This window comes from Oryctolagus cuniculus, chromosome 6 (assembly GCF_051225735.1).
Source record: "Oryctolagus cuniculus isolate XC-2025 breed Fujian yellow rabbit chromosome 6, ASM5122573v1, whole genome shotgun sequence".
In the NCBI taxonomy this organism is placed as follows: domain Eukaryota; kingdom Metazoa; phylum Chordata; class Mammalia; order Lagomorpha; family Leporidae; genus Oryctolagus; species Oryctolagus cuniculus.
In genome coordinates, this window is record NC_142872.1 from 44,957,821 (window position 1) to 44,985,539 (window position 27,719).

Genomic DNA, 27,719 nt, shown 5'->3' on the forward strand with positions numbered 1-27,719 from the left:
GAAAGGAAATTTGGAAAACTGTCTATTTAGGGAAAAGTTTAAATTTTGGGATCACAGAGAAGTTGCCAGAATAGATTCAACTAATTTTCCCCATCAATCCAAAAAGATGTGAAGGTCAAGAGAAAGATGAAGTCAGGTAGGAACAGTACAGAAATGCCATTTGCTTGGGTAAATGCAGATGGTGCATCAGTTGCCCAGCCTTTAACACAAGGTATTGTGCTGGTTGCCAAGTGTCTTATGTGACTTTGCCCAATGGTAAAGGCTGTGAGACTTGCCCCTGTATCTGAAAGAAACTTGTATATGATCAGAGGAAAACATACTTTGGGCATCCATCACTACATATCTGCTATTAAGGATTTTCATTTCTTTCTAATTTTTGAACCAGCATTGCATGGAACTATCATCCATGCCTGATGCTCCAGGCATCCTTCCAAAAAGTGGCATTGAAGTCTTTGGAATTCAGTGAGATGTTGGGAGAAATGCCTTGAAAACGAGCCGAAGCATTTCACAGGCCCCTCTCCAAACCACGTGCAGACGTTACTGGACTCACTGTCAGTGAGCAGCAGAACCATCAAGGCTGTGCAGGGAGGCGCCTGACTGACTGTCACCATCAGTCCATTTTCCTCCACTTTGAAAGGGGCCCTCCGCCAACATGCTTAGCAGCATCCCAGATGAGTGACTTTGATTTGAATTTTAAAATTCTAGCTTTTAGATTCTTTTTAGATATGACATTAAAATGCAGGAAAGGCCATCAAAAAGACAAAACCATAATGAGAGGGCACTTTTATCTATGTTGTAAGACTGCCATGATATCTTAAAAATAGACATCCTGACCTCTCGCCCTCTTGCAGCGGAATGGGCCTGTGTGTTTATTTGCTGAAATTTCTCAAGTGCACCTCTCTTCCACCTCAGACAGCAGTACTGTGACTTTATTGTCTTTTTACCTTGATGAAAATGTCAGCTGCTCTCATTTATTATGTAAAGTGTGGGGTCTATGGTTCTATTATTTTTGAGAAACACGCAACTGCTTTTGACTCTGCCTTTTTTTCCCCCCTCGGTGGGATGGCCCTGCTGGGTATATAGACAGAAAATGTTGTTAATTACACCCTTCGCAATCCTGGCACTAAGCCAAGCTTGTTTTATTCCAATTATAACCTTTTCAACACAAAGAGTAATGGGAGTTTAGAGGAACAAGCTGACAGTTGTTTTTACCTGAAATACATGAGAGCCAGAGCAAATAAAATATATGTATCTGTCTGCCAATGGACTGCTTTTTCTTGATCCAGAGTTTTCAATGGTTATAAAAACAATATAGACGTGGGAGTAAGGCAGTCAGATCCCAGTGGACACTTGATATACTTCCCTATTTTCCTGGTCTTGGACCCTGTATTGTGGTGGACAGAATGTCAGTCCCTTGCTCCCCAATCTCAGTGGCTCCCACTGACCTGAAGATAAAAGGTCCCAAGAAGAGCACTCACACACGCCAGCTTCTCATCTGTTCGTTGCCCATGCCCCTTTCCCGCCTTTTCCATCCTTCTCATGTTGTTATTGTTCCTCCTTCTGTTCTCCCTTTCTGTCTTTTCCATTACTTCCATGAAATGTTAATCGTTGCTGTCATGTTTTAGTTTCCAAAAGTTTGTTTTGTGATGGTCTCCTTTTGTAGGGAACCTGTGTTAATTTATGGGTGTATTATTTTCTTTTTGTCTTTATGATTTTATTAATGGTCTTTTCAAGTTTCTTCTTCCACATTTATTTTTTTTTTTAAATTTGGATCTCTGACTTTCTGAGTGGCGGTATATCACATGGTTGGTGATTTGTGAATGTCTCTTCAATTTTAAGAATGAAGCAGATCTTGTTTCTTGGATAGTTTTATGTGTATTTTTAAAAAAGATTTATTTATGTGTTTGAAAGGCAGAATTACAAAGAGAGAGAGGAAGAAATAGAGATAGAGTGAGATATTCCATCTGCTGGTTTACTCTCCAAATGGCCACAATGGCAGGAGATGGGCCAGGCTGAAGCCAGGATTCCAGAACTCCATCTGGCTCTCCCATATGAGTGCAGGGGCCAGTACTTGTGCCATCCTCCCCTGATTTCCCAGGCACATGAGCAGAGAGCTGGATTGAAGTGGAGCAGCTGGAACACAAACCACTCTAGCCCATGTGGGATACAGGGGTCACAGGCAGCAGCTTAGGGCCATAACACTGGCTCATGGTTTTGTTTTTTTGTTTTTGTTTTTGTATCCTGATGGTACTTCACGGGTAAATGAATCCATAGGTCTGTTCTGTTGGGCTGATCTATTTTCCAAAGAGGAAATCTACTTCCTTGCTTGAGCTAACTCTGGATGCCACTGTGTGCATAGTGGGTAAAATCTGGAAGGTCTTGCTTTTTAATGTGTAAACTTTGACCTTATTCTCGGTAGGCTCCACCCATATCGCAATATCCTTCTTTGTTCAAGAATGCCTTAGAGCCTTCCTGCTGCTCTTCGTTTTTATTGAACACTCTGTTTTTGACTACCCTCTCTTCCTAACCTAAGGACAACTTTATTGGTAGGGCCCCAGGCTCATTATGGTCTCCCTAGTACACACATAGCACTCTACACTTCTTTATTTTTGCATTCACTAACTGGAATGTCTCCCACCTTTGCTTTGATTCCGTCGAGATGAATCATCACAAATCTTTTCTCCACAAGAGTGTGTGCTCAGTCAGCAAAAAAGACAGTCACGTCTCTATTGTTTCTGGAGAAGCGCTTCAAAATCCTCCTGGGTCTGGAGTGTGGTCTCAGCACTTGTTCACCCCAGGCTTGTCTTTATTCCGTCCATAAGTCATTTCCAAAAGGCAATACTCTAGCCCTCTCTGTGTCACAAGCAGTTTCAAAACTTCCCATTCTTTTCATCTCCAGGTCCTGCCTTAGTCAAACTCCAGCAGAACCATGCTTCACTTGAAGCCCGTAGCCTGCAGTTCCTATTCATGCTGTCAGCCATGGTTGTCAGAATTTATAGAGGAACGCCAAGACCCCCTTTACCGAGACAGACCTTTCACTGCTGCTTCCTGTTCACACAGGGGCATGAGTTGCCGTTTCTTTGGGATTTCTATCGCAAATACAGCCTAACTCATTAATGATAATTTTCCTTGCTTGACATCTGAGCTCCGACACACTCACTCCAAAATAACAAAGCACAGAGGAATTTGAATCATTTGACAGTCCAAGTGCTATACCCCTAACCTTGAATAGAAAGTAGATGCTAATAAATTCAGGGTCTTAAAAATGTGAATTATAGTCATTTCACACTTCGTGGCAGCTTCATGCTGAAGAAATAGCTTAAAACTTAATTACGATTCCTGTCCCTTCCTTAAGTGCAGATGACATTCCTCAGATAGATTTTTGCAATGACATCTGAGTAACAGAGTTGAGACACTAATTAGTTATTCATGATGGAGAATATTGACTGTGTACTGATTAAAAGAACGTGTTGACACCTTTCCTAACATGATGCATCTGTCTATTGCTTTATGGTTCTCCCTTTGGTCCTCATGGAAAGCTCTTAGGGAAATGAGGAAAATGCCCTTCAGCTTTGCATGCAGATGTACATAGAAAATGTGCATGATGACGAGGACTGAAATGCGGAGCAGGAGGCATCAGGCGTCCTCTGATTGCGTGTCCCTGTCAGTGAGCAGGCTGTGCTTTGAGAACCATTTGTGAGACACACAGCCCTAATGGATTGGATGTGGTCTGCTCTCAGCACTGGAGAAGTTATTACAATTCATTCGGCACTTCAGTGGCTCATTCTACAGCTCCGGAAGTCAGTAAGGATAGGATGATGAAGGGTTCTGTCCCTTGTCTTCTCATAATCCCGTAGAGTGGGCCATGCAGCTAATGGAACAAGTAAAGGCACAATCCCTTTCTCTTGGTGCAAGGTGGGATATTATTACAAGTAAAGAATTTTGCTCTTTATTTTAATGACCTAGAATGTCTCAGGAGCTAAGGGGGCAGAACCAAAATGTGACCGTCTACTTTAAGAAAGCAGCCTTTAATGTTCTAAAGTGGTAAATGATCTCCCATGTTCATTAGACACACTCTGTCACTGAAAGACTCATAGCAAGAGGGAGCTATTATATCAGAGTGATTACAAAGGTGGGTCAAGCATTGGGAGGAGGAAAGACAACTAAATGACCTTTTAGGTCTTGTCTACTCAGAAGAATGTAAGATTCAGGCTCCGAAGTGCTGTTCCTAGATAGAATTTCACCAAGACCCTCTAGTTAAGTTGAAATTTCTTGAAAAGCTCTATTCACTGAGTAGTTGAAAGGCAGAATCTGTGACCAGCATTGATTCCTTTATATTCCTTGTAATATGGCTATATAGAGAACAATTCAATTCTTATAGTGGTTTGTAAGTTGCAAAGCATTTTCAAAGTATTTTTTACAAATACTCCCTGGAAAACTTCCTAAAGTCAGATGGGAGGCATTGACGTCATTGCTATCGCAGAGGTGGAGAAACTAACAGCTTATTAGAAAACATCTTGGCCGGTGCTGCGGCTCACTAGGCTAATCCTCCGCCTTGCGGCGCCGGCACACCGGGTTCTAGTCCCGGTCAGGGTGCCGGATTCTGTCCCGGTTGCCCCTCTTCCAGGCCAGCTCTCTGCTGTGGCCAGGGAGTGCAGTGGAGAATGGCCCAAGTACTTGGGCCCTGCACCCCATGGGAGACCAGGATAAGTACCTGGCTCCTGCCATTGGATCAGTGCAGTGCGCCGGACCCAGCGCACCGGCCGCGGCGGCCATTGGAGGGTGAACCAACGGCAAAAGGAAGACCTTTCTCTCTGTCTCTCTCTTTCACTGTCCACTCTGCCTGTCAAAAAAAAAAAAAAAAGGAAACCTCTTTTGTGCTCTGGTGGCAGTACATGGTAAAGGTTAGGAGCAGAGCTCTGGGGCCAGGCTGTTAGACGCAACTAGCTCCTGGGTTTGACACCTGCTAAGGTGTGACTATGCAATATTCATTTGTTTTTACTTATTTATTTTTTTACTTTTGAAAGGCAGACAGAGATACACAGAAATATTTCATGAACTGTTTCACTCATCACATAGCTACAGTAGCCAGGGGTAGGCCTGGCAAAAGCCAGGAGCCCAGAATTCAATCTGGGTCTGCCACATGGCGACAGGAACCCAAGTCCTGAAAGCTTTATCTGGTGCCTCCCAAGATGGGTGTTAACAAAAAGTTAACTTTGAAGCAAAGTATCCAGGAATTGAACCAGACACTCCAATACAGGATAAAGACAACCCAAGCAGTGACTTAACTCACCAAATACCTGCTCCTGGGAAAGGATTTAGGACCTTTGTCCATTTCCCTTGTTAATGAAAAAGGGATAAGACCACTGGCCTCAGGAGAATTTGGTGAAAATTAAATGGTAGGATGCAAACAAACTCCCTCAAACATTATGTAGATTTTACAGCTTAATAAATGTTCATTTCAGGAACTTTCTTGTCCAAGGAATCTGTCCAAGTGATACTATCATCTCCTTCTATCCTACAATTATAAGTAATAGCAGATGAATAGTGGTATTTTATCTAAATCAAGTTTATCCCAACAATAGTAGAGAAGGTGGGATCTGATTAATGTGACAAGTTGGTTCCAAAAGTAAAAGTGAAATTTAGCTCTGCTTTTGAAATTTTCTTATAGCAAATGTATTTGTAGTCTCTCTGGAGGCACAAAAGAGCCAATTCTTCTCCTAAGGAGAAAATACACTGGGAGACTGAAGCACTACACCAACAAGGTAAATTAGTATACATTGTGGTATTGCAAGATGAGTTTCGCAGCAGCTAAGATATGCAATCAATGCAGATATCCATCAACTGATGACTCAGTAAAGAAAATCTGGTATGTATACATGATGAAATACTACTCAGTCGGCAAAAAGATTAAACTCCTGTCTTTTGTAACAAAATGGATGCAACTAGAGACTGTTAGGCCTAGTGAAATAAGCCAGACCCAAAAGACAAATACATCTTCTTTGCTTTTTGGGAGATAATACATGGAGTATAAAATGAAGCTTTATGTATATGAGCAAAATGGACATCTTGTGGTTTGTTTATTGTGTATAACCCTTGTCTGTATCCTGTAGAACAGTGGTCTTCCTACCTTTTACTTGTAGAACTCTTTATTTAGAGGAGCAATAAGCCTGTGATTATAAAGTAAATTCAAAATATATAATTGTAAAAAAAAGAAATTAAAAGAAAAGAAGGAAGGTGTGGGTGGGAGGAGGGAGAGTTATTGTCTTCTTGGAATCATATCTGCAAAATACATAAAATCTGTTCTAGTTACAATAACAAATAAAAATATAAAAAAAGGAATATGAGTTTGATAAGCACCCACACTGGAAATAGCATTTGAACTTTTTCTAAATTTCATTGCACCATACTGAGGAATAGGGAATGGCATTGTTTTATAAAATGGAATAGAACAGCAATCAAGGATCAAAATGTGTTCAAACCTGCTCCCTTTAAGACTGCACTGGCCAAATACCGCCAGTTCCTCACTTCCTTCAGCCTTTACTAGAAGGGAAATAGAGATTTCAATGCAGCTCCCTGGAGGACCAGATCAAACAGAACAACCCAGAAACAAATGCCTTGTCTGGACACCTTTTACTTCTGTTGCTGACTACTGCTAAAAAGCGAGAGCTTTCTCCTATCTGTACCAAGGAAACGAAATTATACATTAAATTCTAATGAGGATTTTGCAAAATTTTTGACCTGAGTATTTTTGTATAACCCTAAGAGATTGCCCGTTTGTTTTTACATATACTTTTCAAGTTTCTGATCTTCCATTCAATTCTTCAATCCGCCCTTATGAGTTTTGTTGTTCTCTTCCCTCTGGGAACCTATTTTTTACGTGGCTTGGATGGATTTTTATCACACAACCTCAGGTTGGTGCCAGTGAATTCTTGCTTCCTGTCTGCAACCTATTGTGGAGTTAGATTAACATGTAAGATGTAGTGGCTGCTGTGTTTTTTCCCAGGAAATTAATTCTCTTTGCTAATAACAGGTAGTTAGATACCCCTGAGGCCGTTAAAAGCCAACCCCAGCAGTGTTTTTCAAAGGGCTGGTGTCCCCTGAACAGACACTGCTAATGCAGTCTACTAGATGAATAGCACGCAGTCGGAGTGCTGTTTCCATGGTTCTGTGGGGGCAGCCCTGGAAACACAATTGAGAAGGTTCAGCCTGAGACGCTGAGATAAGCTAACCAGTGCTGACTCTTTGGTCCCACTTGAAAAGTTTGATCTGGGGACCTGGCCTATGCAGTAGAACCAGAGGAAGCAGTCCTGGAGTGCCAGTCCTCTAGTTGAGCCCATCCAAAAGGCCTGAGATGAGCTTTGCCACCAGGTTCCATTTGGGTTCTAGCTGGATGTGCCTTGCTAACGCATACATGGAGCCCGCATCAACAAGTTCTTTCCGCGAATACTTGAATGCCTACTATGTGTCTGGCATGTGTGATGATCAGGACAGGTGTGACCCTTGCCCTAGGGGAGTCTTGTTTCCCCAGCAGGAGAGACCTTGAATACACAGGCAAAGTAATCAGCAGTTAGGAAGCAAGCTCCTGTGCCTATATCTTACCTCATTTAATCTTCCCAAGAGAACTTTCTCTGGGAAAAGCCCTGTTTTCTTCCCCATCTTACAGGTGAGGACCAAGAGGCTCATGGAGATTCAGGAACCTATACAAGGATTTTGAAGGAGCCAGGACAGAAATTTTCATATTTGCCTGACTGACCTACTTCCTTCCTGCTAACCCATATCACCATGTAAAAAACAAAAATCTTTGAGTTAACAGACAGAAAAAATCTCAATGTCACATTGCATCTCTTGCCATTGCATTTATGTCAAAAGTGCTTTCTGATTAGGAAAAGTAGCTGGGGGATATGGCAAGAAAGGCCTGAAGTTAAGCTCTCTGCTCATGACCTCACCGATATGCTTTCACAAGAGAAGCTACACCATGGGGAAAATGTGTAAAAATACAGATTAACACATTTTTCTGTTGGCCTTATCTCAGAATGGAGACTAGGCAGAACTAACCGGAAAGAATGAAATATTGGACTTTCTGTCCTTTTATATCACATAATTATGATGCATTTCTTTATTATGTTCCTCTCCCTTACTGGGATGTAAATGCTAATCCAGTGATTATCAGCTTTTGTTTCACATTGGAACCGCTGGGCAAATTGAAAAATGACCATGATTCCTAGTCCGTATCTCAGGAGAGGTAAATGAGAATCTTTAGAGGTATAATCTCAATACCAGAATTGTTGAGAACATGCCTGTTGATTTCATGGTATAGTCAAGGTTGAGGATAGCCTAAGGGGACGAGTGCTATACCAAATGCATTTGTTGCTGTACACACTCTCTGGTGTAAACTGTGAAACAGTACCTAGAAGATGAGTGGGCACTCAGCAAATGTTGAATAAGTGAATGAGTGAAGAGATGGGAGGATGGGTGGGTAAATGAATAAACCGATGAGCACAGCAGTTATTGGAGTTAAGAATAGCTTTGTTGGACAATCATACACAGTTGATCTTCTAGTTGTTCAGGTTCTATATACAGCTGTAGCAATCACTCAGGATCTTAGAGAAGGATCTAGGTATATGGGAGAGTAAGAAATGCACTGAGGGCTGCTCATAGTATCTAGCAGTGTAATTCTTCTTGCCTTTCTTAACACGGGTTAATCTCCAGTCTTTGCACATCTCCATCCCAGCAGCACAGGCATCAAAGCTAATGGCTCATTATTATTTCTTCAGTGAATCATGTTTGTCTGAAGGAAGTGAAGATAACAAAGAGGAAATTATAGTTTGTGTGGAGTGATATGATTGCCTGTAAACCAGGCGAAGGGAAGTGCACACGAACAGTTGAAAATTCCCTCTCTGTCCTTCAAATGGTGAAAAGAAGCAGAGCAAGCAGTTGATGAAGCACACATTTTAATTGGGGGTTAGAGAAAGACACTGAAGCTGCTTCCACACCTGGGAGAACCACAATTTCCCTGTTACAGCATTGATTATAGCCCTGGATAATTCTGTGGAGTGCCAGTGCTATGCTGGGCACATCAACTTTTATTCTAGTCGTTTTTCATGTTAAAAAGTCCAAGTGAGTCTGTGCACCTAACAAGGAACAGTGGAAACACAAGGGGAAAAAGTTACATATGTATAGATTTCAGCTGATGCCCTTAGTGTTGCTTCATCAATAGGTTCCTTGGATGTCAGCTAAGATTATCCTATCCCCTAATGTCTGCCAAAAGTGATTGATGTAAAACTTTTGAGAGATTGTGGAAAATGAAATTTCCTTCCTAAGGCCACCTTACTAGTTTCATGATCATTTCTGATGTTTTAACTCATTTTCTTTTTTTAAAATTTATTTATTTATTCAAAAGTCAGAGTTACACGGAAAGAGGAGAGGCAGAGGCAGAGGGAGAGGGAGAAAGGAAGAAGTAGAGAGGGAGAGGGAGAGGGAGAGAGAAGTCTTCCATCCGATGGTTCACTCCCCAGTTGGCTGCAACGGCCAGAACTGCCCCTATCCAAAGCCAGGAGCCAGGAACTTCCTCTGGGTCTATCACACGGGTACAGGGGCCCAAGGACCTGGGCCATCTTCTACTGCTTTCCCAGGCCAAAGCAGAGAGCTGGATCGAAAGTGGAGCAGCTGGGACTAGAACCGGTGCCCATATGGGATGCCCGTGCTTCAGACCAGGGCGTTAACCCGTTGCGCCACAGCATCAGCCCCTGAACTCCTTTTCTGTCAGTAAATTCATTGTAAGACCAAGCATCCCCTCTAGATATATAGATATATCACCTTTGTTTAAGTTAGAAAAAAAATACCCTACGTCTCAGGTCACTTAAAACTTCCATCTGTCAGAGGATTGATATAACAGTGACTGTGTTAGAATGAAACCCTACCATATATTAGAACATTATACAAATGCACACCTCTATGATGCCTAGGATTTCGATTTTCCTTCCACAAACATATACATACACAGGTTCTATCCTTGAGCAAGGAACAGCCTATATATGGAGTGCCCAAAAGAGCATCATCCCATCATCGTTAGCTTGCCCATATAATAACACATTGATTGGTATCTGGATTTCAGCATTTATCAATTTACCTGGAAAAGACTATGCATGTACAACTCTAGTACATACAGAAGACTTTACTAAAAATATCAGAAAGCAACACAAGCTAAAATTCAATGGTAAATATCTTTTCCAAAAAGTCCCCAAGCTATCTGACCTAGTATTCTGTCTTCTCTAAAAGTCTTTGTTCTTTTCTTGCTTCTCTTCTCTAGTTTTTCCTTTTGTCTCCCTCACCCCCTGTCTGGATTCCATTTCTGGATTCATTCTTAATGGATCTCACTTTAGTTGCCATCTTATTTACTCATACACTGGGCTCTCCCCTTTCCTTCAAGCTGCAAACAGAGAATTCCTCCTCTAAGAAATTCTGGGGCAAGAATTCAGAATTTCTCTTTAAATTTTGCTACAAATATCAACACTGTATTTAGGCATTGTTCACTATAGCCACCTGTTTCTGTCTGGTAAATATTCTGTAGGTTGCAAGTAAGAAGAAACTTCGGGGGAAGAGCATTATTAAAAGCTGATGCTGCAAATAGCCCTTAGATATTACCTGGAAATTGAGGCTCAGAGAGCTGGAGTGACCTACCTTGAGCCACACAGCTAAGTGGATTGTTCAACATTGACAGCAGACACCCTTGATGACCAAGCCTGGGCTCTTACATACTAGGCTGCTTATATCATTCATTCTGTACTTTGTATTCCAATTACATGCCTGCTTTGTATCATGACTGTTAGAATCCTGACTGAAGTCAGATAATCCTACCTCTGTCACTTAATCTGTTAATTTTTCTACACTTTTCCCAATTTCAAAATGAGGTTACTAGTGCCTTTAAGTATAAAAGTTTGAATCGAAATGAATTCTTTGGATTTTGGAGGGCTTGTCGGTGTCTCAGATGCCTGCACTTCAGTGATTCAACTCATACGTAAATGTGTCCTACATGGGCTTAGGAATTAGGAATGCAGAAGTGAATCAACCATGAACACATTACATTCCAAGTGTGCAAGTCAGTTGTAGAAAAGGTGTATATGAAAGGGGACAGCATGGAAGAAAATAAAAGACCTATGTGTTGGGGCTCCAGACTGAGTAGGAGTTCACCAAAATGAAAGGGAAGGTCAAAGCCCTCCAAAGACAGAGGTAGCAGCATGTGGTAGGGCACAGAGACATAAAGTTGCCTGATCCACTGGAAACAGGGTGACTGTGGCAACAGAGTGGGGCAGAGAAGGACAGAGGATGATGCTGGTGAAGTGCACCGGGGGTGCATGATAAAGAACTTGAATGTTGTGCCAGTAAGCTTAGATTTTCATGTACAGATGACGGGGGAGACAAATTTTAATTGCAGAACTGAAGCGCTACCATGTTAGTCACTGCAGTGCTTCTGCAGCATTGTGCTCCCATCCATGGGCTTCATTTATTCACAAATTGAGGTAACCTTATGGATGAAAAACATGCCAGTTCCAAGCTCTCCGTCTGAAAATGGATGGCGTCGAATGAGGCTGCCCCAGCAAATGCTGTCAGGAAGGTGAAAATACAATCTCAACAGGTTTCTATTTAATTGAGAGCTGGCATAATGAATTTCACTGCGGCGGAAGTGCTGTGTTCCAGCCACTGGATTTAATGAGAACCCGGTTAGACCAGGTCTAAGAAGGATAAAAAGCCAGGTGCGTTTTTAAGTCGGATACATTTCTCAGTAGTTTACTTGCTAAAGATCAAACATGACACATGTTACTGACTTATTTGAGGATTTCTGCTTTTAAAAAGAGAAAACAGAAAGTAGAATGTCAGTTCAATTAAAAATATGTAGATAGGTTGCCACAGCTGTGATGGCATAAAACGTATAGGGAGGAAGGTTATGCATTCCTTCTCTTTGAGAAATAAAAATGTTTTCTCATAGTATGTGACAGGAACCTGACAATCTCTGCAATGAAATTTTAGATGCCATCAGTAGAAGTACATGGTAACTAGCCTTTTAAAAATTATTTATTTATTTATGTGAAAGGCAGAACAATGTGGAGCCCGGCGGTGGGGTAGAGACAGGGCAGAGTTTCCAACCACCAGTTCACTACCCCAAATGGCTGTCAACTGCTGGGTCTCAGGGTGAAGCCAGGAGCCAGGAACTCCATCCAAGTTTCCCTGGTGGGTGGCAGGGGGACCAAGTACTCGGGCCATCTTCTGCTGCCTGACCAAGTATGTTAGCCATCAGAAGAGGAGCAACAGTGACTCAAAGCGGCACTCTGATACGGGATGGCAGCATAGCAACCTGTGACTTAACCCACTGTGCAACAGTGCTGCCCCTTAACTAGCTGCTAGTGTGGGAAAGCAGCAAGAATAGAATACTTTGGAAAAAAGTTTATGCTGCAGTAGATAAAAGTGAAAAAAATCTGTTGACTTTCTGTATCCCTATTGTCCAGATTCATACTGCATAAATTCAAATACTCACTTCAGTTTCTACTAAAAAGGCAATATCTTCAGGTTATCCTGAAGTGTTTAATAGTGTTTAATACAGTAGCCAAATAAAGAAAAAATAATGCAATATGGACAAGGAATGGGAAAACACTAGGCAGAGAACTAATGGAAAATGCAGGAAGAAGCCAGCATGCTGAACTGTGAAGAGAAACAAAGGACATGATTTGATCAGCAGGTGCTAAGTTCTCCAGGGTTTTGAGATACAAGGGGTCAAGGACTGGGGGAGGTTTAGTGTTATACTTCAGACTGCTAAATAATACTTTGGGCACAGCACCAGTCTATGGTCTTGGGAGCATGCACACAGAGGGTACACACACGGTGGATTAATGGATGTTTGGCAAAGCTGCTGCTAACATGTCCCTTCCCCCCGACCCCTGCCTTGTCCTCCTCCCAGCACACACTCACACAGGAAGTTTGATATAGAATCCCCAAGAAAGCAAAAGACATTAGAGCAGTTGATACATTTCAGTGAAGGAGGTAAATTGCCAAAGTCGATGATAAAACAGAGAGAGGAAAGACATGATTCCACTAGGGTTCCTCTAACAGCAGGGAGCTGGGGGCTTCTGAGTGAGACAGCCAAGCACGAACCTTAAAGGAACAGATGTGCAGTGTATACCCGTGCTCACTTCTACCAAAGAAAGCATCCTGGATCATAGGGAATACCTGAACGCGAAATTGCTCATCTTGGAAGATTGTACTGAGTTGATAAGCTGTGTAAGCTCTTGAAACAGACACAGGCCCCCAGGTCTGAGACCTCATCCATCTCCTCCCAGCATCGTTGTGCTAAATTAAATTCTACGCTGAGCCTAAGGATCACTTTCTGAGCCCTCCCCCCACCCCGTGCCTTAAGTACTTTTCTCCTCTACTGTAGTGCTTGCTTCTGTTCTTCTTATACATTCAGTGTTAGGTGTGTTTTATTCATGTTTGCATTCCTGAGTAAACAAAACCATCATGGAAATCTGAGTATGTTTCCCCCCTCCCAGCCATGTTATCCCTAGTGTCTAACACAGTGACTAGCACGCTTATTCCATAAATTGTTGCTAAATGACAGATAAATCCAGGATATTAAATTAGGGTCAGCTGGTAGAAATAACCCTATGAAAGAAGATGGGGAATCCCATAGAGAAAATTATATTTGGAATATTTTATACTTCGTTGTGCTTGACCTAGGTCTAAATGTCCTTAGTAAATAAATAAAACCCAACTCCATGGTACATTAATTAAATAGAACAACTAAGCCTCCACTTAGAAAACACTTGGTAAGCACCCACATAGTACCCTACACTCTAGATTCACATAGTTCCTGGTTTTGTCACCAGTTGTGGGTCCCTGAACAAGTCTCCTCACCTCTTGTTGCCTCACTGCCTTACCAGTTGCCTCACTGGTAAAAGAAAAATTGGAATAGATTCATCTCATAGGCCCTCTATGAGGCTTAGTAGACAATGTATTGGTACACAATGGTGGTGAGTCTAATTCCAGGCAAACCTTGGGGAGTGTAATGTCAGTTCAGTGAGATTAAACAGAAAGATGAGACCAAACTCAACAAATTTTCAGTCATTTTTTTAACTAGGTGATTATCTCTTCTGCAGGACTGCAACATCCATAAGCCAGATCCTTTCACATTAGATCATTAACAAACATCGGATCACTGAATGAATGAATGAATGGACAGATGAGTAAGATCCCAGTTGGACATTATGAATTGCCAAACTAGTATAGCAGAGTGCTACTTTGCTAGTGTTTCTGTTCTCATGGAGTACTTTATAGACTATATTGGAGTTTAGAACATCAGAGGTTACAGGACCCTCGAATGGTGGAAATATTCTAATGGAGTGGGATAAGGATAAAGTGAGAAGGCTGCGACAAGAAAGAAAGATACGGTGCAATGTGGTGTAGTGGGTAAAGCCACTGCCTGTGATGCTGGCATCCCCTGTGGGTGTGCTGTTTGAGTCCCAGCTGTTCAACTTCTGATCCGGGTCCCTGCTAATGGCCTGGGTAAAGCAGCAGAAGATAGCCCAAATGCTTGGGTCCCTGCCACCAAGGGGGAAGACCCAGAAGAAGCTCCTGGTTTCAGCCTAGCCCAGCCCTGGCCATTGTGATCATCTGGGGAGGGAACCAGTGGATGGAAGATCTCTTTCTGTCTGTTCCTCTCTCTCTAACTCTAACTTTCAACGTAAATAAATAAATATGTTTGCTTTTTTAAATATTTATGTGAAAATTAGAATTTTGCAGAGAGAGAGAGGTCTTCCATCGCTGGTTCACTCCCCAATTAGCCCCAAAAGCTGGACCTGCGCTGATCCAAAGCCAGGAGCCAGGAGCTTCTTCCAGATCTCCCACGTGAGTTCAGGGGCACAAGGATTTGGGCCATTTTCTACTTCTTTCCCAGGCCATGGCAGAGAGCTGGATCAGAAGTAGAGCAGCCAGGACTCAAACTCACACCCATATGGGATATTGGCACTGAAGGAGGCAGCTTTACGCACTATGCCACAGCACCGGCCCCAACCAATATTTTTGAAAAGAAAAAAAAAAAAAGGGAAAGAATAAATCTGTTCTGTCTCATGAGGTTGTGATCAGGATACGTTCAACTGAGACTGGTGTTTGGTGCCTGACCCCTGATTTGCTCCCCTGAACTATGGATTCCAGCCATGGTGAATTATTTTCAGATTCTCAGATGCTTTCTCTAACCCCAGCTGGTCTTTGAATAGTCCTCTGCCTGTGAACACTTCCGTATCTTCTTTATGCATAACCACTCCTCACTCTTTGGATCTCAGCTTAAAAATAGTAATTAGTAGTATAATTATAATAATTATTTTGAAAATAATTATTATAACCTCCTCCTGTACATTTCTGTGAACCCCAAACTGGTGTCAGACTTGTACACGATCATAGCTATAATTAATTTCTTGCCTTTCCAGGCTAAGTTACTTCTTTCCCCCAGCAGATTGGGAAAAGCCGTGGACGCTGCAGGCTCATTCACATTTTCCAGCCTGTTGCACATTGTAGTCCATATTCATCAAATGAAGAATCCCATTCCAAGTTGCCAAACCTGAAAGAACCCTAGGAATGTTAGGAGGTTTGTGGGGGTGATTGGGACCACAGCTGGAGTATTTCAGCTTTTTGTCTTCAGTCAAATAATAATTTTAAAAAAAGCCCAATGATCGGGATACCTGGTAAGGTAAGCAGAACAGGTGTACAAAGGAGAAGGCAGAGCTGCCGTGCCACCTGCAGAGGAGGGGAAGAACAAAGGGTCATAAAGACAAAGCCATTCACACATTTAGGGAAGAGGAGGAAGAAAAGGAGCTGACAAAGAGATAAGATAAAAAAGCTGGGGGGAGGGGAGGGAAATGGTTCTCAAAAGAGTAGATATGTTCAAACCCAGCAAGCGGAATTTTAAAAAGCTCTTAAAGGAGAGGGGCAGGTGCAGAAGGAGATGGCTGATGGAGTGGAGTCAACTGCTCCAGCACCGCAGGGGAGGAGAATGTCAGGGTGAGAACTCTGATGGGCTGTTCCGCCAGCGGCAGCTGTTAGCAGAACATGTCAGACTTAAGCTTGCGTGAGACAGTAAGAGAGAGCGATGGACGACGGTGGAGAAAAAACTGAGGGAGGAAAAAGTGGCTATGAACTGGAAAGGCAGTAATGTCATTCTGTGTCTCTGAATCCTTTTTGTTCCTCACTTGCTTCCCTGCAGGGAGCTGGCGTTGGGCATGCTGCCGTACTGCCTGCGTTAGCTGTTTCCCGCCATCTGATGAAGCAGGCAGGGCTGGAAGGGGGTCAGGGCGAGCAGAAGGGCATTGGCAGTCCTGATGAGTATCTTTTGGACTTGCCTCATAGCTCCTAGGGATGTGGGTATTTCACTGCCCACAGAACTCGAGCGGGCTTCTGCAGCACCTTAGATGCGTTCTCAAGTTTTTTTTCCGCATGCACACTTTGTCAATTTCTATCATACAGCTTGGGAGACTACATGGATATTGGTCATTCACTTTCCAGTCTTGGTAGTAACTGCTGTCCATGGTAGCTATTTGGCAAACATTCACTGAAGTGCAATGAAGCTAGGCTGATGTTTTGTTTCTACCATAGGATATGACTTTCATGTTCTTTCTTCTAATTGGATGAAAAACTCTTTAGAAAGAATTTTGCTGTTCCATGAATTACTAAGAAAATTGGCTACTATATACTGAACAGTGTAACACTTTAGTTGCATTTAATTTTCAGAACAGTTGCAGGAAGTAGGAACTATTTTATCCCCATGTCTTTGAAAAGGAAACTAAAGTATAGAGAATTTGAGGAATGTATTAATAACTCATTGATTATATTATGAATAAATGACTCAACCTCCTTTTGAATCCTGCTTTGTCTAAATCCAAGGACACCGAGGCTACACTGTTCCTCAGATGTTCACCTGCCCTCTGAACCTCCGCATGAGTCATATACCCAGCAACTATGAGGACCACGACAGTCTGCACAGGCACTGTCTCCTTCCTTCACTGCCTTTGCATCCCCCCGACCAGCCACGGCCAAAGGCAAGGTTGCTGATAGAATCAGTATACGTGGCGCCTCATTTGGCAGTAGTACCTTGATGGATAGTCTCTCGAGGCAGGCTGGAGTCTTGTACACCTGGTCCCCAGCTGTATTCATTCTTGAACAGGAACCCTGTTGTACAGAGAAGATCCACAGTATTTGGTACAAAGCTTACTTGTTTGCTAAATAGGTCTGCTAGCATCCAGGCGACAAAGCTGTGGCTGATGATTAAATTTGCTTTAGATCCATGACATGACTTTAGCAAGGCACTTCAAAGGGAACCAATTTGAGTAACTTCTTGGAATAGCAGGATGGCTCTTCAATTTTTGATTAGCTTTACGTTTAGGAATTCTAAAGGCAAAACCAAAGCCACAAAGAAAGTTGATCTGGAAGCCTTCATAGGACCAGTCCTGAAAACTGACCATTTCTTCTCCCATTGTCAGCCTTTGTCAAGGATTTAACAACCATGGTTCTGATTATTCATGTGTTTGAGTCCCCCCAGGAACAGTCCCATTTTTCAAAGATAGCTCCTGTTCCAAACGGCCCTTTGCACAGAGACCATCCGTCAGAGGCACCTGCTCCAGCAGACAGTCGCTCCAGATATGCTCCTGCCTCACCAGACAGTGCTCCACCTCCTGGGCACTGGCACATAGAGAAATGATGGATTTATAGAAATACACTACTGTGACAAAGTGAGAAGATGGATTAGTCAGAGAAGGCAGGGCTGGCCAGGGGCTGAGGCACATGGAGGATTCCATGGAATCCAGCCCACACACTAGTAGCATTTAACAGACTACTGCTTCTTGATGTGTTCCTCCCACCCAGCAAGAGGCAGTGGGGTTCTCCAGGACTGTGAAACGGTCTCAGATGGGGACTGAGACAATCTGAAAATCGGCAAAATGGAAAAGACACACATTCAAGTGGAATCAACTTTCTTTGCTTCCCACCTTTTCATTCCAAGCAATTTTCTTTTTCTCTTTAAAAATCATTTAGCAGGGATAATGAAACAAAGTGAGAGGGGGGAACTGAACTATTTATTGGAGCTACTAGAAAAATCAATTTGTGCTGGCATTGTGTCACAGAACTGAATAGCTATTTGGGACTCTCTTTCCTCAACTTTGGGCCCAAAATGTCACTGTTATCAAAGCCACGTGTTGAAGAAGACAGCAGATAATGTGCCGGATAAAATAGGCAGCCTCCGCCAGGAAAATGTATCACACTTCCATTCACTGACCCTGCTCTCCCACTGTATCGGCTCTTGTCATAAATCGCTATTTGCTGTCAAGTTGTGCTGATAGGAACCTGAGGTTGGTAGCGGTACAGGGGAAACATGCCATTCACGTGGTGCCAGAGGTCGTCAGCCCTGCCCATCCCAACCTGATGGCTGTGCTGCTGACCGGTGAAGAGAGGAAGCGTGGGAGGAGCCCATCGCTGTGGGCCGTGGTGGTCACTTTGTCCTCTTCACTGGATTGAGGGGTGCCTAGAGGACGGAGGAAGGTGGAGTTAGGGGTGAGCCTGGGAGGGGTTCCTGAGAAGGCTGGTGTGCAGCTCAGCAAACTAAGGGGTGAAGGTCTGCCCACGGGGTTGGCGGCCGGCATCCAATAACTGAGCGCCCAGGTGAAACAGAAAAACAGAGCACGGGAACTCGCTGGGCTCTTGTTTCCAGTGCGCAGTGAGTTTCTCCTGCTGCTTCCCATGGCTATCAAATGCCTGCGGTGGCCTTAGAACTCTGGGGCTCACACCTGTGGCCCTCTCCCCATAGGACCTTTGGCCCCAGACTGGGAGCCGCACCACTGGCTTTCCTTGTTCCAAGGCTCCAGCCTCTTGGCTGAGCCACACTGGCTGCTCTGTATTTTCGGATTGCACAGAGCCTGTTGTGGAAGTTTGTAGTCTTTATAGTCTTATAAGCTAGATTCTCTGATAAACCCTCTCTTAGACAAGGAGATTTCAAACAGTTTGTGGGGAAAATGGAATTAAAAGATAATTTACATTTGCCATGAACTTTCTGAAGACCCCCATTAACACAGAGACATGCCACACACACACACACGTTTAGTTTTGTTGCTCTGGAGAGTCTTGGTACACAGACCCAGTATGCACCCACTTAGGCACTTCAGTAGTATTAGTGACCAGAGAGACAATCAACGATGACAGGTAGCAAGAGCAACTCTGCTGATATGTGTCTTAGCTCTTCCCAAGACCTCAGCACTATGCAAACACACTCAGCCAATCTCACTGCGGAGCAGGAAGTATTACGGAACACTTGAGTCTTGAATTGCCTTGATAATTATTTGAAACATTTGCTATCTTTTAGTATAACTGTTGTCAGCATAAATCTTTGCTATTTATGGTTGCGTGAAAGAGTGACCAAATGGATTTTAATATGAATGTCTGTATCAACCAGAATATTCCTAGAAGTTACTGTTTATCATGGACTTTCATAGATAATAGCTCATTTGAACCTAAAGTTGTTCTACCCACCACCTTATTTAGAATTCTTTGCTAGTAAACAATGAAATTCTTTCTGGGTTAGTTACCAAAAATGAGATTAAAAAAAAAATGTCAGGAAGCTTGTAAAATCAGTAGGCACAGTGACAGGAAAGAAGTTAGAAGTCTTCAGAAGCCCAACCAGTAGAAACCCTGTGCACCAGAGGAGTACGTTGGGTAGGTCAATGTGAAGTATGAAGAAACCCCTGGTTTCTGGTCATTTTCTCCTCCTGCTCAAGAGCCATGCCCCAGACAGGAGTGCCAGGTTGTCTTGGTCTGGGTTCCATAACCAACCCTTTGACCCTGGTAGTGTGGGCCCAGATTACAGCTCCACTGGACTGTATGCAGTTAGGAGAGAGGAAATCTGTGAAGGAAGGGAACAGGGTTGCTGGGCAATCCGAAAACCTAAGAGGGCCTATTATATGTCCTCTGCAGATGAAAATACCAAGGTTCAGAGCGTAGTTGATTTCTATAATGCCACGTGGTTTTCTGGGCCCCAGTCATTTCATGTATTCATTTAGATCTCTAATTTACTGTGTACCATGTAGTATCCTAGATTGGAATCTGGACAGAAAAAGACGTAGTGAACGAAGTGGTGAAATCCACATGAAGCATGTAACTTAGTTAATAGCATTGGACAGGCGTTGTAGTCTTAGTCTTGACAGGTGTGTCATGGTTATGAAAGACCCTGTTATTAGAGGCAGCTAGGGGAAGAGTGTACACGAACTTGTTTTGTTAATTTTTTTCTTAAATGGAAAATTATTCCAATCTAAAGTATTCAAAAGTTATCAACTAGTTAGGTCTCCTCAGGCCTCTTAGCAACAAAGTGACACATAGTGATGCATGTATGGTCTTGTTAAGCTTTTGGATGAAAGACTATGAAATTCCCAAAGACGTTGAAATTTCAGCCCCTGGACCATAGGAGGCAATAGACTGGAAAGCACACTGCTAACAAAAATCACTAAGAAAGGTAGACATTATTCTCAGAAATCTCAAAGGAGAGGAACATTTGGGGACAGAGTTTTGGAAAAAAGAGGTAATTTAGTTCATCGTATGAATTGCCAAGTGTGGGAAATGGAAAGCATAATAGCTGGATCATAGAAGAATAAGACTGAAATTGTATATTGTATATGAGATGCGGATACAAAAGATCATCCGAGACTGAGAATTTGGGGTTCTCTCTTCTCTTTGGGCGGTCGGATGAGGTCATTGTGGCTGTTATTAGAAAGGGTATTGCCTGAATATGCAGGGAAGATTCTGAGTGGAGAAGCAAAAGTCAGGAAGAAAGCTGGGAAGAATATTTACAATTTAGAATAAGAGATAAGTCTCTTGTGTGAGTTAAGACATAGAAAACAGTCATCAATGAGAAGAAGTCTGTTTGTCCAAAGATCTAGAACTATCTTAGAGAAACAAATAGTGACTCAGAGAATCCAGATTTGGTTCACGTGGAATCTGGTCTCAACTTGCAGTTGTCTGTTATCTTGGTACAGGATTACCTATCATCCTTTTTTTCATTTGAAACAGCTGTTATCATCTCTACAGCAATGTCTATGCTTTCCACATGAGGTATTGGCACCTATCTAACATGTACTGCTGGCTGGGGGATGCCTTCTTGCTGGGAAAGGGCACTTAGCTCTAGAACATGAGAACTGAGGAGACTGACTGAGAGAACACTGGAGCAGAGAAGTGACGAGAAGTGCAAACAGCACAGAGACTCTGGAAACGAGCAGAGAGAGGGAGACAGATCCGCTGCTGCTGTTGCCATTCCCACCCTGGCGACCTGACCCGGGCACCGGTTTGCAGGAAAAGGGTTGTGTATACAACATGGTAGAACTGCAGAGACGGACTGAGGGAGCACTTCAGGAGAGAACTGACGCGATCTGCAGAAGCCAGCAGAGAGAGAGGAACAAAGCACCACCACCTCTGCTGGCCTCTGGGGAGAGGGGGATGCCGTCTTTCCCAGGAGAAGAAAGGGGTACACAGAGAACCACAGCTTCTGCTACTACTGCGGGTGAGCAGCCCTGACTGCGGGAGAATTCTCCAGTCCTCAGTGACCTGAAACCAAAACTGGAGGCTCACTGAGGACTGAGTGACTTCTTTGCTCCAAAGGCGGAACTTCTACTGCTTGCTCCACCCCTAAGATGTTAGATCCAATGAGAAGCTGCTGAATTCCACCCATCTTAGGAGGAAGCAGGCAGCCCCCTTGTGAGTTTACCAAAAGGCTCCAGAGACAGCAAGGGCCTTTTCCAGGACAGAGAGCAGGAGGACTCTGTGACTCCTTAGCCGCGGAGTTCTGGGCACAGGCCCAGACTTGCTGTGTGCCATCTATGGAAGTTTCCCTGGCTTCTCAGGGCTAGTAAGCAGCAGCAGCGGCCGGTATACAATGCCAGAGGACCAGACCTGAAGAAGCAGCTCTTACCACAGCGCTTGGCGGCCATAGCATAAGCCCCAGCCCGACCCTTGCATGCCCTGTGGCATCTCAGGGCAGGTCCCCTGTGCCCAATATCTGTTGACACTGGCCCTGTAATCCCTGGAGTAACTCATGCTCCCCTGTGGAATCAAAAGGCACTCCCTTCATTTTTCTGCTTTAAGTTGGTGGCTCCCAGTCCCCAGTCCCCAGTCTCCATTCCCCAGTGTAACTGGCATGCACCCTGTAAGACTGGGGTAAGGACCCTCTGTATCCTGCAGCTCCAAGACTGTGAGCATTATTAATATATTCCTCAGTCCCTGGAGCAGATCCTGCAGGCCCTCAGGGAGCCTACCTGCGTTCCAGTGCTGAAGACCCATATCTGCCAGTGCACAGTGCTCAGCATAACCCCGTGGGCCTGGGGCCAGGTTCCCCTAGTACCTCTCAGACCTGGGGCTTGGGCTCTGGGTGCTCTAGCTCGCTGCATTAGTCACACCCACACGGCAGGACAGGGGGTTAAGACACTGCTTAGGACTCTTGCACCCCATATATGGGAGTCCCAGCCCCGCTCCCAATTCCAACTGTCTGCTAATATGCTCCCTGGGAGACAGCACTTGATAGCTCTAGTAATCGGATCACATCCCTGCCACACATGTGGGAGACCTGAATTGAGATTCTAGCACCTAAGATTAGCGGAGCCCAGCCCAGCCGCAGCTGTTGTGGTCATCTAGGGAGTGAACCAGTTAGATCTGCAAGATCTCTGCTTGCCTGCCTGCTTCTCCCCAACTCCATCCTCCAGTGCATAATTCAAACAAGTAAAATAGCTTTTTAAAGAAATACTTTTTAAAAAAGTTGTAATTAAAAGCAGCTGTAGGACTGTAAGATGTAACCATGCAATTGGGAGTTCTGGAAAATTTAGGAAATAGGTTTCTCAGGAGGAAGGAAGGGGATGGCAAAAGATGAGGCTGGATTTGGACGCTGGTGAATTGTTGAAGGAGAGATGTGCAGCCGGCAGTTAAACTGTGGGAACATTCCTCGGGTGTTCAGATAGGGAGGCCATCTGCTTAGCTGTGACAGGTGGTGCCATGAGAGTCAAAGTTATTGTCAGGAAAACAATTATAAATAGAAGATGTGGCCAAGTCATTAGTAAATGTCTGTTTTTAAGGGGAAGAAGAGCTAGCAGTAAATCCAGGGAGGAAGAAATTCCAAAAGCATCGGATAAACAAGTAATTAGTTTGATGTAGAAAAATGCAGATGTAGAATGTAGAAAAAGTAGATGTAGAAATAAGTGGAAAAAGTGAGCACTAAGAGGAATAGGTTGGATGATACCTATTTATTTTAAAGATTTATTTATTTGAAAGTCAGAGTTAGAGAGAGAGAGAGAGAGAGAGATTCCAACCGATGGTTCACTCCCCAGATGGCCGCAACGGCCAGAGCTGCGCTGATCTGAAGCCAGGAGCCAGGAGCTTCTTCCGGGTCCCACATGCAGGTGCAGGGGCCCAAGGACTTTGGCCATCTTGTACTGCTTTCCCGGGCCAAAGCAGAGAGCTGGATTGGAGGAGAAGCATCCGGGTCTTGAAGCAGCACCCACATGGGATGCCAGCGCTTCAAGCCAGGTAGTTAGCCCACTGTGCCACAGTGCCGGCCCTAGATGATACTGTATTAAACACTTATTTATTTATTTATTTGAATGGCAGAGTGACAGTTCACTGGGTCACTCCCTAAATGTCTGCAACAGCCAGAGCTGGACCAGCGTAAAGTCACGAGCCAGAAACTCCATGTGGTTTCCAATGAGAGTGGCAGGGGCCCAAGCACTTGGAGTCATGTGCCACTGCTTCCCAAGGCACATTAGCCAGGAACTGGATCAGAAGTAGAGCAGCCAGGATTCAAGCTGGCCATCCAGTAAGGGATGTATCAGAAGCAGCAGGTTAACCTGCTTCACCGTAATGCACACCCTAGATTTTGTTAACTTGGCAAGATACTATAGTTTGAGTGTTGAAATGGGACAGAATTTGCCATTATAGACAGATCCAACCACATTGTCTACTAAGAATGTGAGGCTTTTTAGACCAATCAAAATGAAGAAATCGTGTTCTCGGCTATGCTGGCCACATTTGAGGAGCTCGGGAGCTGTGTGCAGCTGCCACACTTGCCCTTACAGATGTAGTTTATCCATTATTGGTGATCATTCTATTGTACAGGGACCAAAATAGGGATCAGGAAACCTGTTCTACAAAGGATTGGCTATGAAATAGTTTAGGCTCAGTGAGCCATATGGTCACTATCACAGTTATCAACTCTGCCATTGTAGCTCAAAAGCAGCCGTAGAAAAGTCCTGGAGAAGCTAGCATGGCTGTATCCCAATAATCCCCTTGCTTGTGAACAATGATAATTGAATTTCATAATTTTCCCATGTCACAAAATGTTCTTTTAAGTTTAGCCATATATAAATACAAATCTTAATCTCAGTTTGTGTGCCACACAAAAACGGGCGACAAGTCAGTCTGAGCTAAAGTACACTCGTGTGCCAACTCCTGGAGTGGAAATGTGTGGATCCCAGCAACCGAATTCACATGTGCCTGAGAATCTGCACTGTGCAAGACTGCCTGGACAAGAATGGAGTATCACATGAATATATATTAGCGCTGATTTTCATCTGTTCTTCATCATCCAAATAGAAATGCAAATCAGAGAAAAATACCTATCAATTTTACATGAGCTGTGCTGGAGTATAAAAAGAAAGGCTGTCAATATGTAAAGATGAAAAGGAAATTTTGATGTGTGGAGTTGATATTAATATACTAGAATCTTAACTTCGGGCTTGATCATTAGGTCTATTGCCATATAGAAACTGAATTAGAACTTCAGTGAAAAAAAAAAATCACATCCAGCTCAATTTCTTGAAATACCAGTATGGGTAATCCTAAACAGTAATCATCCCGAAACCAAACAATGTCCTGGAAGAAAACAGTTAAGTATGAAAATAACCTTCCATGTTTGCAAGAGATAAGTAGCAAATAATGTTTTCATCCAACAACTCTGATAAATTGATAGTAGCAACCTGAAATCCTGAGATGAGAAATACCATGATTTACTATAAATATCAGCCATCGGGAGAGTATAGGAAGATGTGACACAAATGCTAGGCATTTCTTCTCCTTGTGTAAACAGAGGCATGATGTGTAGGAAAACAAAATGAAACGTTACATGTTGAACCAGTGGAAGCTGAATGTGAGCTTTTTTTCCGCCTAACATTTTGTTAAGGAAAATTTTGAACATAGCCGAGAGAATAGTACAGTGACGCTCTATATGCTCATCAGCTGCCTTCAATGATTACCCATTCAATGCTAATTCTTACTTCCCTTTCTTAGCGCTCTATTATTTAGTGGCAAATCAGACTTCACATTTGCAAGTTGATTTTCTCCCAGTTGCTAACCCTGCCTATCATGCCTCTCTTGTTCTATAATACATATTTCTAAATTGTTAAATGATTTTCGCTGTGTGATATGATGGCAAAATCTAACAGATGTTTTATAATTCAGGGCCTAAAAATAATTGTTTTCATGAAAAATCCTTCAATAGCTGTATTATAATCTCATAATTCTACAGTACTTGTATATACAAGTCTGTAGGTGTAATTTATAATGTGTATACTTGGAAGTAAGCTGTGCCTGCAGGCTAAGCTTCAGTGAGCCTGTGGGAACCCTGTGCTGGACACCACATCCAGGGTAGTCACCTCCTTTCATCTTATCCAGAGCCTACTTAAGACATTGTGTCACAAAGCAAGCTGGGGGCCATCACTGTGGTGTAATTGGTTAAGCCACTGGCTGCAATGCTGGCATCCCATGTAGGCACCAGTTCGAGTCCTGGCTGCTCCATTTCTGACCAAGCTCTCTGCTCATAGGCCTGGGCAAGCAGTGGAAGGTGGCCCAAGTACTTGGGCCCCTGCACTTAAGTGAGAAACTTGGAAGAAGCTCTTGGCACTTGGCTTTAGCCTGGCCCAGACCCTGCTGTTGCAGCCATTTGGGGAGTGAACCAGTGGAGACAGAGCTCTCTCTATCTAAGTCTGCCTTCCAAATAAATAAAATAAATCTTAAAAAAAAAAAGTTTCTGTACTGCAAAAGAAACAGTCAGGAAAGTGAAGAGACAACTGACAGAATGGGAAAATATATTTGCAAACTATGCAACTGATAAAGGGTTGATAACCAGAATCTACAAAGAAATCAAGAAACTCCACAAGATCAAAACAAACAACCCACTTAAGAGATGGGCCAAGGACCTCAATAGACATTTTTCAAAAGAGGAAATCCAAATGGCCAACAGATACATGAAAAAATGTTCAAGATCACTAGCAATCAGGGAAATGCAAATCAAAAGCACAATGAGGTTCCACCTCACCCTAGTTAGAATGGCTCACATTCAGAAATCTACCAACAATAGATGCTGGCGAGGATGTGGGGAAAAAGGGACACTAACCCACTGTTGGTGGGAATGCAAACTGGTTAAGCCACTATGGAAGTCAGTCTGGAGATTCCTCAGAAACCTGAAGATAACCCTACCATACAACCCAGCCATCCCACTCCTTGGAATTTACCCAAAGGAAATGAAATTGGCAAACAAAAAAACAGTCTGCACATTAATGTTTATTGCAGCTCAATTCACAATAGCTAAGACCTGAAACCAACCCAAATGCCCATCAACAGTAGACTGGATAAAGAAATTATGGGACATGTACTCTATAGAATACTATACAGCAGTCAAAAACAACGAAACCCGGTCATTTGCAACAAGATGGAGGAATTTGGAAAACATCATGCTGAGTAAATTAAGCCAGTCCCAAAGGGACAAATATCATATGTTCTCCCTGATTGGCGACAACTAACTGAGCACCAAAGGGGAAACTTCTTGAAGTGAAATGGACACTGTGAGAAACAGTGACTTGATCAGCTCTTGTCCTGACGGTTGATGTACAATGTAATACTTTATCCATTTTACTATTTTTTTTTGTTCTAGTACCATTGGTTGAACTCTGTAATTAACACACAATTATTCTTAGGTGTTTAAATTTTAACTGAAAAGTGATCCCTGTTAGGAATTTGGAAAACATTATGTTGAGTGAAATAAGCCAATCCCAAAGGGACAAATACCACTTGTTCTCCTTGATAGGTGACAACTAACTGAGCACCAAAAAGGAAACCTGCTAAATGAAATGAACACTATGAGAAATGGTGACTTGATCAGCCCTCACCCTGACTGTTGATGAGCAGCTTAATATGTTATCCCTCTTAGTATTTTTTTTGTTTGTTCTACTTAATACTTTTGGTTGAATACTGTAATCAATACACAATTCTTCTTGAGTGCTGAAACTTAACTGAAAAGTGATCACTGTTAAATATAAGAGTGGGAATAAGAGAGGGAAGAGATGTGCATTTCGGGACATGCTCAAGCTGACTTACCTCAAACAGTAGAGTTAGAAACATACCAGGGGATTCGAATTCAATCCCATCGAGGTGGCATGTACCAATGCCATCTCACTAGTCCCAGTGATCAATTTCTGTTCACAATTGATCGTAATGATAGGACTAAGAACCAAAGGGATCACATAAACAAAAATAGTGTCTGCAAATACTAGCTGATAGAATAAAAAAGGGAGAGAATGATCCAACATGGGAAGGGAGACACACAGCAGACCCATAGAATGGCAAATGTCCTAACAGCACTCTGGCCTCATAATCAGCCCTTAAGG

At 43.1% G+C, this 27,719-nt stretch overlaps 1 protein-coding gene across 8 annotated transcripts in view; it reads left to right on the plus strand.

Annotated features, from left to right (window-relative positions):
* The window catches only part of SGCD (sarcoglycan delta), a 1,076,594-nt gene that overhangs the window by 973,358 nt on the left and 75,517 nt on the right, over positions 1-27,719 (plus strand). Inside the window, exon 7 of one of the 8 annotated variants that reach the window (XM_089336164.1) lies at positions 386-27,586. The exons of the other annotated variants lie outside the window; for them this stretch is intronic. Coding sequence (XP_089192290.1) covers positions 386-488 — 103 coding nt within the window. The 3' untranslated portion in view covers positions 489-27,586. Of the gene's footprint in view, positions 1-385; positions 27,587-27,719 lie in introns of those variants that run through there. 8 annotated transcript variants of the gene reach the window in all.